This window comes from Sus scrofa, chromosome 13 (genome assembly GCF_000003025.6).
Source record: "Sus scrofa isolate TJ Tabasco breed Duroc chromosome 13, Sscrofa11.1, whole genome shotgun sequence".
Lineage (NCBI taxonomy): Eukaryota > Metazoa > Chordata > Mammalia > Artiodactyla > Suidae > Sus > Sus scrofa.
Genome location: NC_010455.5, coordinates 73,468,578 through 73,485,256, shown reverse-complemented (window position 1 = coordinate 73,485,256; position 16,679 = coordinate 73,468,578). Strand labels below are relative to the sequence as shown.

Genomic DNA, 16,679 nt, shown 5'->3' with positions numbered 1-16,679 from the left:
TTTGTTGTCCATGAACAAGTCTTATGCTTTAATAAAGCCAACAGAGTAAAAAAGATCAAAACAGACAACCCTATACAATTTTCCAACAGTTACTAGTCACTAGGGGTGAATTGGTCATGATCAGAAATTCTTGAAGCTAATCATTCATGCCTCTCATTCCATAATCAAAACATATTTTCTTTCTTTCCTTCTCTTTCTCTTTCTTTCTTTCTTGCAGCATGCAGAAAGTTCCCGGCCAGGGATCAAAACCACACACAGAGGTAACCCAAGCCATAGCAGCAACAATGCTGGATCCTTAACCTGCTAGGCCACCAGAGAACTCCTCAAAACATTTTCAGTCCCAGGTAACTCTGCAAAACACTTTCCCAGATCTGAGTAAAGTAGTTACAAGGTTTCGACATATAACAATCCCACAGAGTCTCCCTTGAAACTCATCAGCAACCTTTAGCTAAAAATCTAGCCAACCTGAGTGAGTTGTCCAAATCCTTGTGGCCATGAGGATTCCTTAATAGGGTCCTTAGGAAAGGTTTCAATGGGACTTCGGTCTCCATGCCTGAACACCTGAAAATAGATTGAGAGAGTTATGTTACCAACTTAGATGTTTTGCTTCTGCTCATCATGATACATTTTCCTCTACATCACTGGTTCTCAAACTTGGCTACTCACCTGGGAAATTAAAAAAATTCTGAGGACTGGATCCCACCCCTGGTGATTTTGATATCATTAGTTTGAGATGCAGCCAGAGCATCAGGATTCTAAAGACCGTGGCAGGTAAATTTCAGGTTAAGAAGAACTGTTCTAAATTCACGAATTGTTTTCTAGTGGCTCATCCTTTTGGGATTCACATTACCTGAAACACAGGCAAACTGTCAGTGAACTGCTACTGTTTCAGGTAATGTGAGTGACACAGTGATGAGCCATTAGAAGTCAGGTGACCCACTGTGGAGACTGGTTTGCACATCCAGATAGGGCAAGACTGAACACAAAGGTTAACAATATCACCTCACTGCAGACAAGCTCTGATGCGAAGTATTCCTTATTTAATTATGTAATAACATCAATAATGTTTTTATATATAACAAAAATAGTGGCTCTTAAATGCTACATACTTTTTTTTTTTTTTTTGTATTTTTAGGGCTGCACCTGTGGCATACGCAGGTTCCCAGGCTAGGGGCCCAATTGGAGCCGTAGCTACCGGCCTATGCCACAGCCATACCAATGAGGGATCCGAGCCACATCTGCAACCCACACCACAGCTCACAACAACACCAGATACGTAACCCACTGAGGGAGACCAGGGATCGAACCTGCGTCCTGATGGTTACTAGTCAGACTCGTTTCCGCTGAGCCATAACCTGAATTCCTAAATGCTACATACAATTTGCATTGAGCCAATGCAAATGATTGCATTGAGCCAATGATTTATTAGTTTTGAGGAGGTGAGGGATAAAGGGCTTGCAAGTGCGGGATTAGAAAAGCTAATTCTCAACACTTTAAAACATACGTCTGACTGGGTCACTTTATTGTACAACAGAACTTGATGAAACATTATAATTTAACTAAACTTTATTTAATTAATTAATTTATTTATTTTTGGTCTTTTTGCCTTTGCTAGGGCCGCTCCCTTGGCATATGGAGGTTCCCAGGCTAGGGGTCTAATCGGAGCTGCAGATGCTGGCCTACACCAGAGCCACAGCAACACGGGATCCAAGCTTCATCTGCGACCTACACCACAGCTCATGGCAATACCGGATCCTTAACCCACTGAGCGAGGCCAGGGATCGAACCTGCAACCTCGTGGTTCCTAGTTGGATTCGTTAACCACTGCACCATGACAGGAACCCCTCTTTTTTAAATTATTTTTTAAAATTTTTTATTTTTTTAACCATACTTTAATAATAAAAACATACTTCTGGATTTGTATGCATGTCATCATGCTACTCTGCACATTTTACTCCTTGGGGAGAGTAGTGTGGACTTTTGAAACCTTGGTACTTTGATTCTAAAATGCTCTCTGAATAGAATAACAAACCAAACACAATGCTATTTTACTAAAAAAATTTTTTTGAATTGGTTATTATCTTTAACAAATGTTTTTAAAAAGATTTTTATTATAGTTGATTTACATTGTTTCGTCAATTTCTCCTTACAGCAAAGTGACCCAGTCATATATATGTATACATCCCAGAGCTATTTTATAAGCAAAAGATAAGGAAAGAAAAACCTCAAGAAATACAAGATGAAGTCGCACTGATGTCAGCAACCATTTTTAATACAGAGGAGGGCTGCATAACACCTTTCATTCTCTGAGATTTCCTCTACTTTTCACTCATACTACGTGGTTAAGATACTCCATTGAAGAGAAAGCCAAGAGGCTTCTCCTTTGAAATCCTGTAAAACAGTTCAGCAGAGACAGCGTAAGGAAGTCTGAAACTTTTGTCATCTTTGGGATGGAATTCCAGGAAGGTGAGGGAGGCTTCAGAGACCTGGGTGGTGTTGCAAGTATTTGAGGAAAACTAACTCTCTTAACTGGTGAGAAATTAAAACCTCAGTGTAACAGAATACAGCAAACAGAGGGACAATGGTGTAGTGATCTTAAATTATTTTGGTCAGATAAGGAATTTCTGTCATGAGTGGTCCCCTCATGGCAGCAGGAAGGCTGCATACTCTCTGATGAGCATCTACAGTTACTAGAAACTAGAGGTGACTTGGTCCTGATCAGAAATTGTTGAGACGAATCACTAGTGCTTCTCTTTCCACAGTCAAAACACGTTAGACTTTTCAGATGCCAGATAATTGTGCAAAACACCTTCCCAGATATAAGTAAAGTTATTATGTGATTTAAAAAAATTTTTTATTATAGTTGATTTACAATGTTCTGTCAATTTCTGATGTACAGCAAAGTGACCGAGTCATAAATATATATACATTCTTTTTCTCATATTATCTTCGGTCATGTTCCATCACAGGTGATTGGGTATAGTTCCCTGTGCTATACAGCAGGGTTATGTGGTTTCAATAGATCATACACCCCACATTTTCTTAGTTTCCAGTGTTTCTCAGCCTTAGCACTGTTGATATCTGGGGCTGGATAATTCCCTGTTGGGGGCTGTAGGATGTTTAGCAGTGTCCCTGGCCTTTGCCCACTAGATGCCAGGGTGACAATGAAAAGGTCTCCAGACACTGCCAAATGTCCTCTGGGGGCCACCCCTCCCACTTCCTGTTCAGAGCCACCGAGTTGGGCAAAGAGAAGCTGGATGAGAGACATTGTAGTAAAATTTATACCACTTCCTACCAGCCTATAACCACAATAACTCCTCAACACTATCTGAATGCTTGCTTTGTCCTAGAAGCTATACTAAGTGCTCCTCATACATTTAATCTTCTTATCAATTCTATAGAGCAGTTACTATCATTATCTCCATTTCACAAAGAAGGAAACTGACCTTAGCTAAGTGACCTGCCCAAGGTCACACAGCATGTAAAGAGCACAGCCAAGACCCCAACACAGGCCATATATCTCCAACACCAGCTTCTGAACCTGTGTAAAAGTCTCACTTCTCTCTGCTCAAATACACCCCTTAGCATCCCACCAGTGGACCATCTAGGATCTGGGGCTTCTTTATGAATTCTACTTTTTCCCTCTGACACTGGAAGTTGTAGGTGTGTAGGAAGTAGGGGGTTGTGCTGCATCAGAGGAAACCAAAACCTTGATGTGAGAAACAACCCCAAACATTTAAAAACTAAAACTAAGGTTATGCAACTAAATGACAGCATGACCTGGGGAGGGGGGGAACCAGTGTGATCCATTTAAAGGAGTGTTTTAAAGAGTGGAGCTGGAATAAAACCATGAGACTTGGGCAATGTTTCCTACTCTGTCCTTATAGATCATAAATAATTATACTCCCTTACATTTCAGTAAACTTTCAGGGTTTCTGAGGTACTGGCTAAAACATGCCCTGAACTCTTTAGAAGGAATGGTCCACAGAAACACTTAATAAACCACACCCCACCTCCTGAGCTAGACATCAAAGAGTGTGTGTGTGTGTGTGTGTGTGTGTGTGTGTATGGGCGCACGCGTGCACCTGTGCTCTGAAGCATATGCAGGTGAAGCATATACTTGAGCTTCTGGAGTTTCTCCAGTTCAGCTGAAGCCTTTGGACTATACCCAGGCATTATTTAAGTCTGTGGAAGGGCAATCTTCTTAACTGTGGCTCTGCCAAATATATAGCCTCTGTTCTCAGTCCAGCAGTCAGACTCTATCAAATCCTTTGAAACCTAAGACTATGTTATTAGCAGTAGGACCGTTTGCACCATTGGTAATTGTAAAATGAAGACATCCAAGTTAATAACAATCCCTTACGTTTGTGCCACCTTCCCTGGTATTGCATAATCCTTCCCCTGAAATCTCTTGTAATTCTTACAACTCTGCGAGGACAGGTGGGCACAACTGCTGCCTTGAACAGATAAGGAAACTGAGGCACAAAGAGGTGGACTAAGCCGTGGGCTCCATGATGGGAGCCCACATCTCTCCCCACCACACCACAAACACTTCACTCTTTTAAATCACAGGTAACTTTTTGAAAAAGAAGAATGGTTTGGTGACTGACTCTGTTCCATCAAGTCTACTAACCAGATTTGGTGCCTTTCTTAGGATGTGGAGGCCCTGAGGACACCATGTCCGGTCCCTCTTCCCTTGTAGCAGTCAAGTACTCCTTTTAAAAGTATCAAACAGCATAGTCTCTTGATTTGCTTAGAACCCTCTAATATCCCCTCATTCTATTAAAACTTTTTTTGGTGTGTGGAAAAGCAGAAAGTTATACAAAAGTATATCTTTTTACAATGAGTTTTTATAATGAGCCCCTATGAGTCCACCATTTAGTCCAGCTCATGTGTGGCATGAGTTCCTCTGCTGTCCTTTCCAATACATTGTGTTCTAGCCTCAGGGCTTTCATGTTCCATCTGCCTGGAATGTCCTGCTTCTGCATCTCCTGGCACATTCACTCAGCCACTACATTCAGGCTTGTCCTGAGAAAAGCAACTTCTTCAGAGAGGCCTTTCTTGTTCACCCAGTATCAAGTATCTCCTGCTTGATCTCTCTCCCATATCGTGGTTGCATTTTTATCTTTGGTATTTTTTTTGTTTTTCAAATTGTGTGTGTGTGTGTGTGTGTGCGCGCGCGTGTATGGCTCCCCCTCTCCCCAGAAACTCCCTGAAAGCAGAGTCCTTGCTGTCACGGGCACTGCGGTATCAACAACAGGGCCTGGCACCCAGTAAGTACACACATAGTGCTTTGTTTTGCTGCATGAATGAATCTCAGGTTTGGTTCAGCTCCTTCAGATATACAACAGCTTTCTTTCCAATCTTCTCATTTCACAGGCTTTTGAACTTTCATCCCTGCTTATCACCAAGGTGTGCTCCGTCTGCTCCTCTTCCTCCTTTATTTCATTCTCTTATCTTTCGCCTCATACCCAGCATTAGATATTGCCTTTGCTTTTAGAACAGTGAGTCTGTCCCTGGATTAGATTAGAGTCCAATAAACCATCATATTGTTCTTTCAGGTTTGGAATTCAAGACACATGGTACAACTTTGGGATGATTCTGGAAATCCTAAAAGGACCTTGGCTCGTGGCATTAAACTCCCCTCCCTATTTATTTTGTTAGCGTGCTCCAAGTCATGAAAATCTCTTGATGCACAAACTTTGCCATGGATAAAAGTTATTTCATTTTCTTCTTTTAGGAACTGAGAAATAACTCTTGGTAAAAAGAATTAAAAAGTGAAAGTCTAGGGAGAAATGAATGAGTTGGGTAAATGAATGTCACTTCAGAGGTAAGCAGGGAAGCTGACTGCTTGGGTGGGAACACGTCATGCACTGGCCTCGAGGAAAGCAGACAGGCCTTGGGCATCCAGGGCCCAGGAGCACAGAGGCCTGCAGGAGAGGGGAGGGATGAAGTTTTTATACTGTGTACAATTGCCTGGTATCTCAGAAATGCTCTGGGTTTGAATAACTTAGACCTGGGCTCAAACCCCTACTTCATCAACACCTCGCAGAGTGACCCTGAGGAAATGATAAACTTCTGCATGTCTTGATTTCCCTCTCTACAAAATGAGAAAATCATTATTGTCCATGCAGGAGAATCATGAGAACTAAATATGTAATATCCGCAAAGCCATCATCACACTACTGAACACCTAGGATGTGCTCAGTATGTGAAATTTGTTATTATATTTGTCACTATTATTTTCCTGGTCGTCGTTATGTTATCCAGGCCTTTACCTTAGCTCCCCACTCATACTTCCTTTCTTGTTGCAAACAGTGTGCAGCATATTGGGGCAGATGAGAACTATCCGTTGAGCAGAGGGAAATATTTCTCCTTTGAGAAATACTTCTATTAATTTCTAATCATCTCTCCTCTACTTTTATTTCCCTAACGATAATTAATTCTTCCTTTGGATTTAGGACAATTTGAAAGCAAGTGCCTATGGTGGCAACCCGGCTGACTGAAATGTCTTGAGCCCAATATAATTTTCCTGATGAGTGCAACACCCTGAAAATTTGCAAGATGCATTGGCATAAAAGTGGGAGGAGCTTTGCATAAGCTAACTGAGGTGACCTCCTACTTGTCCCAGCACCAACCCTCAGTGCACAGTGGCCTGTCCAGCAAATGTCCATGAAAGGCCTGCAGGTCCCCACAGATGGCTGTGCTACTCCTTGACCCTGGCAATTAGGGAGCCACAACACAGGGGAGAGAGATGAGGAGATGCTGTTTGTCAGCTGAGGCATGAACTCTGATTTTTTTTTTTTTTTTTTTTTTTTTTTTGCAGGGTAGAGTTTTATCTGGTACATCTTTCATCGGCCAGCCCATAAGTTAGAGATGTGCCCCCAGACGGTTACCTCTGAAGTCCCTAGGACTCAGTACTCCACTGAAAGTTCCAGCGCTTTCCACTACTCTATTTTTTCGGGTTTTTTTAGGGCCTGTACCCACTGCATATGGAAGTTCCCAGGCAAGGGGTCAAATCAGAGCTAAAGCTGCTGGCTATGTTGCAGCCACAGCAACGAAAAATCTGAGCTGCATGACCTACACTGCAGCTCACGGCAATGCCAGATCCTTAACCCACTGAGGGTCCTTAACTCACTGAGTGAAGCCTCGAACTTGCATCCTCATGGATCCTAGTTGGGTTTGTTGACCGCTGAGCCACAACAGGAACTCCGTTTCCAGTACTCTCATGTGATACCAAGACAATATTACATGACTTATGGGATCATTTTGGGGATTCAAAAAACAGAATGCAAAGAACATGGCATCTAGAGGATGCTTTCAATACAGTAGCTGGAACTGTAAGTCTTATTTCAATTGATGTGAAAAAGAGGTTTATAGGCCTTGAGAAGTTTCTGCATGTATTCAAAGGTGCTGTTCAAACATAACAATGAAGATGAAGCAAAGAAAAGGGCAAGTAGTAACCTAATCTAGCCAGATTTCTGAAGGAAAGGACAAGTGTTTCAGTAGATTAGTAAGTCAAAGTTGAAATGAGTGAAACCTGTTTAACTCATTACATTTTAAATGTATATATTTTTTCCAGTTTTTATTGGTTCAGGAGCTCAAAGCCGAGAAGAAAACCTATCAAAATTAAAAAAGGCAGGAGTTCCTGCTGTGGTGTCAGCTAATCAGGCGGCATCCCTGCAGTGCCAGGATGCAGGTTCGATCCCCAGTCCAGCACAGTGTGTTAAAGGATCGGGCATTGCCGTGGCTGTGGCATAGGTTACAACTGTGGCTCGGATCTGATCCCTGGCCCAGGAGAGGCCAAAAAAGAAAAAGAAAAAGAAATGCACTTAACTGCTTCATCCTTGGAGAATAAAAAGAAAAAAATACTAAAAATTTGCTATTTTAATTAACTGGTTATGTGAACATGAGGTAATTGTGATTATGTGTATAATCACCATAACACTATAGTTACCTAAAGTTAGGCATTTACCAGATAGACTTATGAGTACTTTTAGGTATTAACTCAAGCCTCACAGTAACTCCACAAAGTACTTATCCCCACTTTACTGATGATGAAACTGAGACCCAAGGAAGGTTAAGCTACTCATCCATAGTTACATGGCTTGTAAGAGGTTGAGCTGGTATTCACACCCCAGAGGTCTGATTCATGAGCCTGCACTTTAACCACTATGCTGTATGGTATTGTGTAGCACACAATATTATAATTTCGTTGGTGTTTATATCTCATATTCCTTTTGAGGACGTTCATATGGTTGATGCCTTTCATGTACCCCATCTCCATGGCATCATCATCTTTCCAACAACCAAAATTAGAAAACAGGCTCGTTTTGACCCCTTTCTCTTCCTTAATAGCCATAGTCAAGCCATGAGGATTCTTCTTCTTTCACAATTTTTGGAAGAAACTCATCCTTTCTTTTCCAGGTCTGCTGCTTTCTGCTCCAACTCGGGTCTTTGCTCTGCTTTTCCCCTCTGTGTTCTCCCCTCCAGCTTCTCCCGGCCTCAAGCCACACGTACACACAGACCTGTGTCTCTCCCAAGAGAAAATAAGTTAGAGTTCACAGGTAGGGGGCACTTGAGTACAAAGTTAGCATAAGGGAGTTCCTGTCGTGGCTCAGCGGTAACAAACCCAAAAAGTATACATGAGGAGGCAGATTCGATCCCTGGCCTCAGTCAGTGGGTTAAGGATCCGGTGTTGCCATGAGCTGTGGTGTAGTTTGCAGAAGCGGCTCGGATCTGGCGTTGCCGTGGCTGTGGCTGTGGCCAGTGGCAGTGGCCGGCATCTGTAGCTCTGATTTGACCCCTAGCCTGGGAACTTCCATGTGCTGCAGGTGCGGCCCTTAAAAAAACAAAACAAACAAACAAACAAAAATCAAAAAAAGTTAGCATAGGTTCTATTTGACATGATATCTAACACCCTAAGTTGTATTTGCTGAAAAATAATGAAGCATCATCTAGAACCTTGAAGGCATAATGTTAAGTAAAATGAGCCAGTCACAAAAAGACAAGTACTGTATGATTCCACTTACATGAAATATGTGGAGTAGCCAAATCCACAGAGTCAGGAAGTCAAATGGTGGTTGTGGGGGCCAGGGGAGGGGAAGCTGAGGTGTTACTATTTAATGGGAACAAAGTTTCAGTTTTGCAAGATGAAGAGAACTCTGGAGATGGATGGTTTCAATGGTAGCAAAACAATGTGAATACACCTAAGGCCATTGAATTGTATACTTAAAAATGGTTCAGATGGAAACTTTTAGGCTCTATGTATATCATGCCGTTTAAACCTAAACAGGTCTGTGAATAGAAATTATCATCATGGTCATTATTTCCATCTTTGAGTTTAGGAATCTGAGACTCAGCTGGATTAAGTGACCTCTTCTTGGTTCTATATCTGATAAATGAGGCCAGAAATTGAGTTAATGAAAGTTCAACGTTTTCCTAGGTATGGCTTTCAACTTCCATTTAGCACATAGCATTAGAAAATCGACAACACCATCCAGCCACCAGCATGGGGGGTAACCTGCCAAATTTTTGCTTTCCTAGGAGGACTGAGGAAGAACTCTGAAGGTCTGTGGCCCCTGGAAGCGTGTGATGGCCAGCACCACTTGAATTTACCTAACTACAGTGTGGAAGTTACCCAATCCGTGACACGCTTAAAATTTGGAGGCCTTTTGCATCAAGGACTTGAGTAGAAATTTCACATGGTTAACCACAAAGAATGAGAGGAGCTACTGTGTGACTTACGATCCTTTTCTTTGTAAAACTTAGTGGAATGAGAAGGAAGTTTTCTCTTTGAGATCACCTGAACTTACGGCTTTTCCCTAGCTTTGGGGAGAGAGAATGCTTTAAAATGGCATTTTTCTATTTACGGATGGAATAATGATGTGTGGGATTACTTCGCAAAATTCCATTAGGAGTATGTCAGCATGTGGATGAAACAAGGTTGCCCATGAGTGATAATTATTGAAGCTAGTTGATGGGTATGTTGGGACTCATCATACTTATTATTCTCTCTATAAATTTAAAAATAGCAATTCTCTTCTCTGAGGGTGTTTTATGGGATATTCTGGAAAAAAAAGAGGAGGTGGATTTTGTAGTCAATATTTAGGAAATGCAATTTACTAGATCCTTTCCCTGAAAGCCACAGAACATATCAGAATATTGAAGACTCTGAAAAGTACTGCATTTCGGAGAACATTAAACACAGTTTAACCCACATTTTTCTTCCCAAAGCTTATTTGACTATTGAAACCCATTTTTTAAAATCAAGCAACACCTGTTAACAACTTGTCAAACTTAGCATTCCCCAGGATGCACACTGGTGAGCCTGTTTTAAAAGAGCATCTGGTAATCCTGTTCCTTCAGAGAGAATAAGGACAGTTTCCTGCTCTTTCCAGCAAGAATAGTTTTTCAGAATTGAGGAAGATCAATTTTTCTTGGATCACAGCAGAAAAGCAAGGAAACCACCAGCTGATGATGAGTGAAGCCAATACACAAACCTCCACAGAAAGAAAGACCTCGGCTCCACGTGCTGGGTTAGACATCACATAGCAGGTGCAAAATGTGTCTGGTGATTAAGAGCAGGTTTCTGGGATGACACGGCCTGGGTTTAAACCCTGTGTGACCCTGGACAAATTGCTTCATCTCTTTGTGTCTCAATTCCTTCATCTGAAAATGGAGCCGGTCGAGTTAATAAGGATTTTACAAAAACCTTATAGAACAGTTGCCAGATTTATCAATCAAAAATGCAGGATGCCCAAACATGGCATGGGAAGATATACATATACTAAAAACTATTTGCTATTTATCTGAAGTTCAAATTTAATTGGGCATCCTGTGTTTTCTGGTAACTCTATTTTATAGGTTTGTTGGGAGGATAATGTAACACTATCCATATTGAAATCTCAGGACAGTGTCTGGCACATAATACAGCATTTAAGTTGGTTGTTGTCATTAATGTTACCACTTTAATCAGAGGCACCTTTCTATTACTCTGATTCTCCTAATAATTTTCTAGAGAATTCCCTGGGTATATAATTGAAAGATTTATAATCAGATATTTTCTATAATCAGTGAAAAGAAGACAGTGGTATCTCTGGCTTAAATCCTTAGATGGAGGTAGTTTTGTAAGGGTAAAGAAAGATGTCCTGGGAATTCCCATTGTGGCTCAGCACATTACAAACCCGAATATTATCCATGAGGATGAGGGTTCGATCCCTGGCCTCTCTCAGTGGGTTAAAGATCCAGCGTTGTGTGAGTTGTGGTGTAGGCCGGCAGCTGCAGCTCCAATTCAATCCCTAGCCTGGGAACTTCCATATGCTGCAGGTGTGGCCCTACAAAAAGAAAGAAAGATGTACTAAATTGTTCTTAATCTACCATTAATGGAAGAAAGCTGAGGTAGGAAAATTGGTTAAATTAGTCTTGTAATTGTTAAAATTTTCAGTTCCTAGAGAGCTAACTTTGTAAGGTTTTTCTTAGGGAAGAATTAACTTGGCGTCCCTGAACGCACATTAACCAAGAATGGAGAGGGAGAAAAGAAACCCACAACAGTTTGGTAGCCAAGGGAAGTCAGCCTGGCTGTAGTCTAACATGGAGGAGAAAATGAACCACATGCAGTTAACTGAGAGTTCACTGTAATCTCTCAAAAAAAGATGATCCCTTGACCAGCGTTTCACAGTGTCCACAGCGTAATTTCTGCAGAGTCCCTACACTTAATGCACATGTTGGCAAGGAACCCACAGATATAAGTAAAAGTCTATCTCACATGGATTTTCCTATATAACGTACAGAATATCATACAGCTGCTGCTGCTTTTTTTTTTTTTTTTTTGTCTTTTTGCTATTTCTTTGGGCCGCTCCCGCGGCATATGGAGGTTCCCAGGCTAGGGGTCGAATCGGAGCTGTAGCTGCCAGCCTACGCCAGAGCCAAAGCAACGCGGGATCCAAGCTGCATCTGCAACCTACACCACAGCTCACGGCAACGCCGGATCTTTACGTTAACCCACTGAGCAAGGGCAGGGACCGAACCCGTAAGCTCATGGTTCCTAGTCGGATTCATTAACCACTGCGCCACGAAGGGAACTCCAGAATATCATACAGCTGCTGCTGCTTCTTTTTAACACAGAAGCCTGACAGCTGGTGGATCGTTTGTAAATAAATTGATGGTCTATTGCTCTGGTTCTCTCTCTCATTGCTGACTCATGATCTAAAGATTTACTGAACTAAAAATCATGATATGCATGGACATATGGATATGAAATTTTCCTGTAGAAAGGAAAGAAAAAAGTTCTGAGTATAGCAAGGTAAGAAAAATAAGAACGTCATGTTTAGGTAAAAAGGGATCTCTCTCAAAATTATAAAAACAAATTTTGGATATTCTTTCGGAAATAAAATTTGCTTCTTATATGCTCCATCATATACCAAAAAAATGTGCTGAAGAGATTGAGAGAGCCGTGAAAGTCAAGGAGAAAGTCAGAGGCAGAGAGAGTGAGTGAAACGCAAAAAAAAAGAAACAGAGAATCAAAGATCAAGACAGAAACCAAGAGATATAAAGGGATTCATCCCAGGACTGATAGTAAAAAGTGGTAAATCCCCTTTATTTTGCAAACTCTTCATATTTTTAAAAACAAGGCCAACAGTATATTTTCTTTCCTTGAAAACATGCATTAACTGCCCCAGCCCCTCTTCTACCTCACCACACAGAAAAACATGTTTTCAATGGTCAGTCAAATCTATGTATCAGGAAATCATCCTAAAACTCCTGTTTAGTTTCACTTTTATGCTTCAAAGTCTTTTGTACACACACACATATGTATTATATATACAAGTAGATTCTCTAGTTCCCTGATAAACAAAAAGGGAAGGAGCTACTTAATTCAGAAAATGACAGTTTTTTCGCTTGCGGAAAAATAATCGTTAAACTGAATGAAGCCAGTTTAGCGTCTCCTGGACTCGTGTGGCTGTCAGAATGAATCTACACTCAAGACAGTTGTAAAATAGATAAATAACATTGGCAAAGAAAAAATAATCAAACACACTTTGTCAGGACATGTTTAATCTTCGTTAAAAGGAACTTGCAAAACTTGCTTATTCACTTTCTGAGTTTGGTCTCCCAGAGAGTGTCCTGGGGTAAAATGAAACCTGACACTTGGTTTTCAGACCCTGCTGGTAACAGTTTGAAGGGAAAAGTAATGAGGAAAAGTCTACTCACCAATGTCACAAATCTTAGCTCCTTGGGTTCCACACCGAGGTCCAGCCGGAAAGAGAACAGAAGCAGGAGGCTGGCTGCCCTGGGCACTCGGAGGGCTGTGGCTCTCATGTTGGGGAGAGTGCTTCTGGCTAGAGCCTGGAGGTGCTGCTTCCAGGGCACAAGCCATTAGAGGGGAAGCTATTTAAACAAGGGATTGAAAGGGAAGGAGGACCTGGGAGGAGCCAAGGCTTCTGAATAGTAAAATCTCCAGGTAGTTTGGGCTGGAATTCTGGATTTAAGTTAGAACACTGAGACCCAGAAAGGGAGAGCCATTGCTCAAGGTCACAGAGCACATTAGAAAACATGTCTTTGTAGTTAATCCTTTCTTTAGATGTGGTATGATCCAAAGTTTGATGTGGCTGTTGCTTGGGAAAAAGATCAACCCCAATTTTGGAAACTGTAGGCCAGTGATTGATAATCTCTTTGGTAATCCAGAATTAGAGGGAGATTTATATGGAAGGTATCCAGAATTAGATGGAAGGAACTGCAGATACCGGCATATTTTGGGTCTCTTCTCCAGGCCAAACATCCTTTTCTAAAACTCTCATGCATTTTTAAGTTGAAGAAAGTAAGAGCAGTATTACTTTGAGGATTTTTAATCAGTCATGCTTTAAGATATTTGGGGCTCATCTGAGGTTTCTTAAAATTAGGATTAGACTGGAGTTCCCATCATGGCTCGGTGTTAATGAACCCGACTGGGGATCATTAACCGTGAGGTTGCGGGTTCGATCCTTGACCTTGCTCAGTGGGTTAAGGATCCGGCATTGCCGTGAGCTGTGGTGTAGGTCTCAGACATGGCTCGGATCTGGCGTTGCTTTGGCTCTGGCGTAGGCTGGCGGCTATCACTCCAATTAGACCCCTAGCCTGGGAACCTCCATATGCCGCAGGTGTGGCCCTAGAAAAGACAAAAAGGCAACAACAACGACAACAAAAAAATAGGATTAGTCTGACACAGTTTGAAAATAACAATAACAAAATAACCCATGGCTCTATGTTGTTAGTCACCAGCTCTGGCCAGGAGTCTTACAGTCTGAATGAGTCATACCCTTGTTCCTCCAGCCACAATCCTGACTGAGGTATTTAGCTTTCCGTCTCCAACCTGTCAGCCCCATGAGGGCTAAAATGGGATTTTTTTTTTTTTTTCATCTTTTTGCCTTTTCTAGGGCCGCTCCCGCGACATATGGTGGTTCCCAGGCCAGGGGTTGAATCAGAGCTGTAGCCGCCGGCCTACGCCAGAGCCACAGCAACGTGGGATCTGAGCTGTGTCTGCGACCTACACCACAGCTCACGGTAACACTGGATCCTTAACCCACTGAGCAGGGCCAGGGATCAAAGCTGCAACATCATGGTTCCTAGTCAGATTCGTTAACCACTGAGCCATGACGGGAACTCCCTAAAATGGGATTTTGAGCTGAGCTGCCTGTCCTGATGCTCCCATCCCATCAGAAGAGGGAACAACTTGTTTTCTGGGAGAGTTCTCTTGTGATGTAATCTTGGGGTGTGGGAGAGCTGTTGCTCCCTCAGGTGTGGGGAAATATGTGTGGAGAATGAATTCAGGTGTGGTTAGGGTTCAACGTTTGAAGGGACTTGTGACCCTCTCTCTACCATCACATTCTCCACCTACCAGTCCCCACTGGCACTTTAATGGGTGAGTTATTGTGGAGATGGGTGTGGGGAAAGGGGATGAACACTGAGAAGTTGTCCAAGGCAGAGACAATGTTGCCACAATGATCCCTGTTGATCTCAGGCAACCTGAGAAAGGAAGCCCCAGCACCTGCTTACCATTCCCAGGCTTAGCTCTGAACAATGGGCCTTGAAATGCACCAGATACTTGATTCAGTTCAATGTCTTATTGAATAACAACAACAGCAACAACTTTTTATAGAGAGAACTGGAAAAGGCTACTTGAATTGAACACCTCTCAACTCAAGCTGAAGTCAAGTTGGAGTAAGTAGATGGCTTATACTCAGTCATCATTCTAACTTCTACTTGAATCATCAAATTATAAATGGAAGGAATTCCCATCATGGCTCAGTGGAAACGAATCCGACTAGTATCCATGAGGATGTGGGTTCAATCCCTGGCCTCGTTCAGTGGGTTAAGGATACAGTGTTGCCATGAGCTCTGGTGTAGTTTGCAGACGAAGCTCGGATCCTGCATTGCTATGGTTGTGGTGTAGGCTGGCACTTGCAGCTCTGATTCAACCCCTAGCCTGGGAACTTCCATATGTCTCAGGTGCAGACCTAAAAAAAAATTATAAAGGGAAGAGAAGATCACAAGTGTAATTCTGAACATTGTGAAATTGAGTCTCAAAGGCCCTCTAAATTCAGATGGCTCCCATTTTAGAATCTTCTTTGGTGTCTTCAACTTTAAACTCATAAGGGGGAGTTCCCGTCGTGGCGCAGTGGTTAACGAATCCGACTAGGAACCATGAGGTTGCGGGTTCGGTCCCTGCCCTTGCTCAGTGGGTTAACGATCCGGCGTTGCCGTGAGCTGTGGTGTAGGTTGCAGACACGGCTCGGATCCCGCGTTGCTGTGGCTCTGGCGTAGGCCGGTGGCTACAGCTCCGATTCGACCCCTAGCCTGGGAACCTCCATATGCCGCGGGAGCGGCCCAAGAAATAGCAACAACAACAACAACAAAAGACAAAAAAAAAAATAAATAAATAAATAAACTCATAAGGTCTTTGTAAAGACCTAAAAAATCATTCTGGAATAAACATATGAATAGGGTAGCTTTGAAAGTTAAACTTGAAAAAATGGTGGGATGTCGTTATTGATGTACCAATGAAGGGTGTCAATTATTTTATTGTCAATGATCAGCAGAACTTACTGGCTGAATCATTTTATTCCACTGTGGTACTTCTTTCATCATGTGCAAAGTGTTCCACACTTAATTGACCCAGTGTTTGGAAGTTCCTTAAGTGGGGCAGGTTGGCCTCTTTAGAAGGCAAACATCCAGGTGGAGATTTTCATGTAGGAAATTTAGTAAGGAGTGCTCTCAGTATCAAAAACAGTAGGGGGAGGAGAAAGAGTTGGAAAGAGAGAAAAGGGCCTCAGCTGACCCTGTTATGAATTCTGAAGCTGAGATGGGTTTTTGGAGGTGTCCTGAATTGGAGGGAGGGAGCCAAGCCCTTTACCCCTGCATTAGCTAGTCATTGGAGGCAGGCTGTTCCTGGCAGGGAATGTAACCATGGGTTAAAATGGGTCTCTTCTGCTATGGTAGTTCTCAAAGGAGTTGACAGCTGAGTGATGTCACATTCCCAAGAACTGGGGGGAATTAATTCTTCAGCACATGAAGGGAGATCTGGGTAGTGTAACATAGAATCCAGGACAGTGAACAAATATAGGGGAAAAAAATCATAATCCTTGGTAGATCAAGGGCTATAAAAGCACAAAGTGGGCTGGGAAGAGTCTGGATTGGAGTTA

At 42.3% G+C, this 16,679-nt stretch overlaps 1 protein-coding gene across 1 annotated transcript in view; it reads right to left on the bottom strand.

Moving 5' to 3' along the window:
• The window catches only part of ACPP (acid phosphatase, prostate), a 58,942-nt gene extending 45,522 nt beyond the window's left edge, over nucleotides 1-13,420 (bottom strand). The window contains exons 1-2 of the mRNA XM_021069456.1: nucleotides 13,213-13,420; nucleotides 466-561 (exon numbers count right to left, since the gene is read on the bottom strand). Of these exons, the coding sequence (XP_020925115.1) occupies nucleotides 466-561; nucleotides 13,213-13,320 (204 nt within the window). The 5' untranslated portion in view covers nucleotides 13,321-13,420. The remainder of the gene's footprint in view (nucleotides 1-465; nucleotides 562-13,212) is intronic.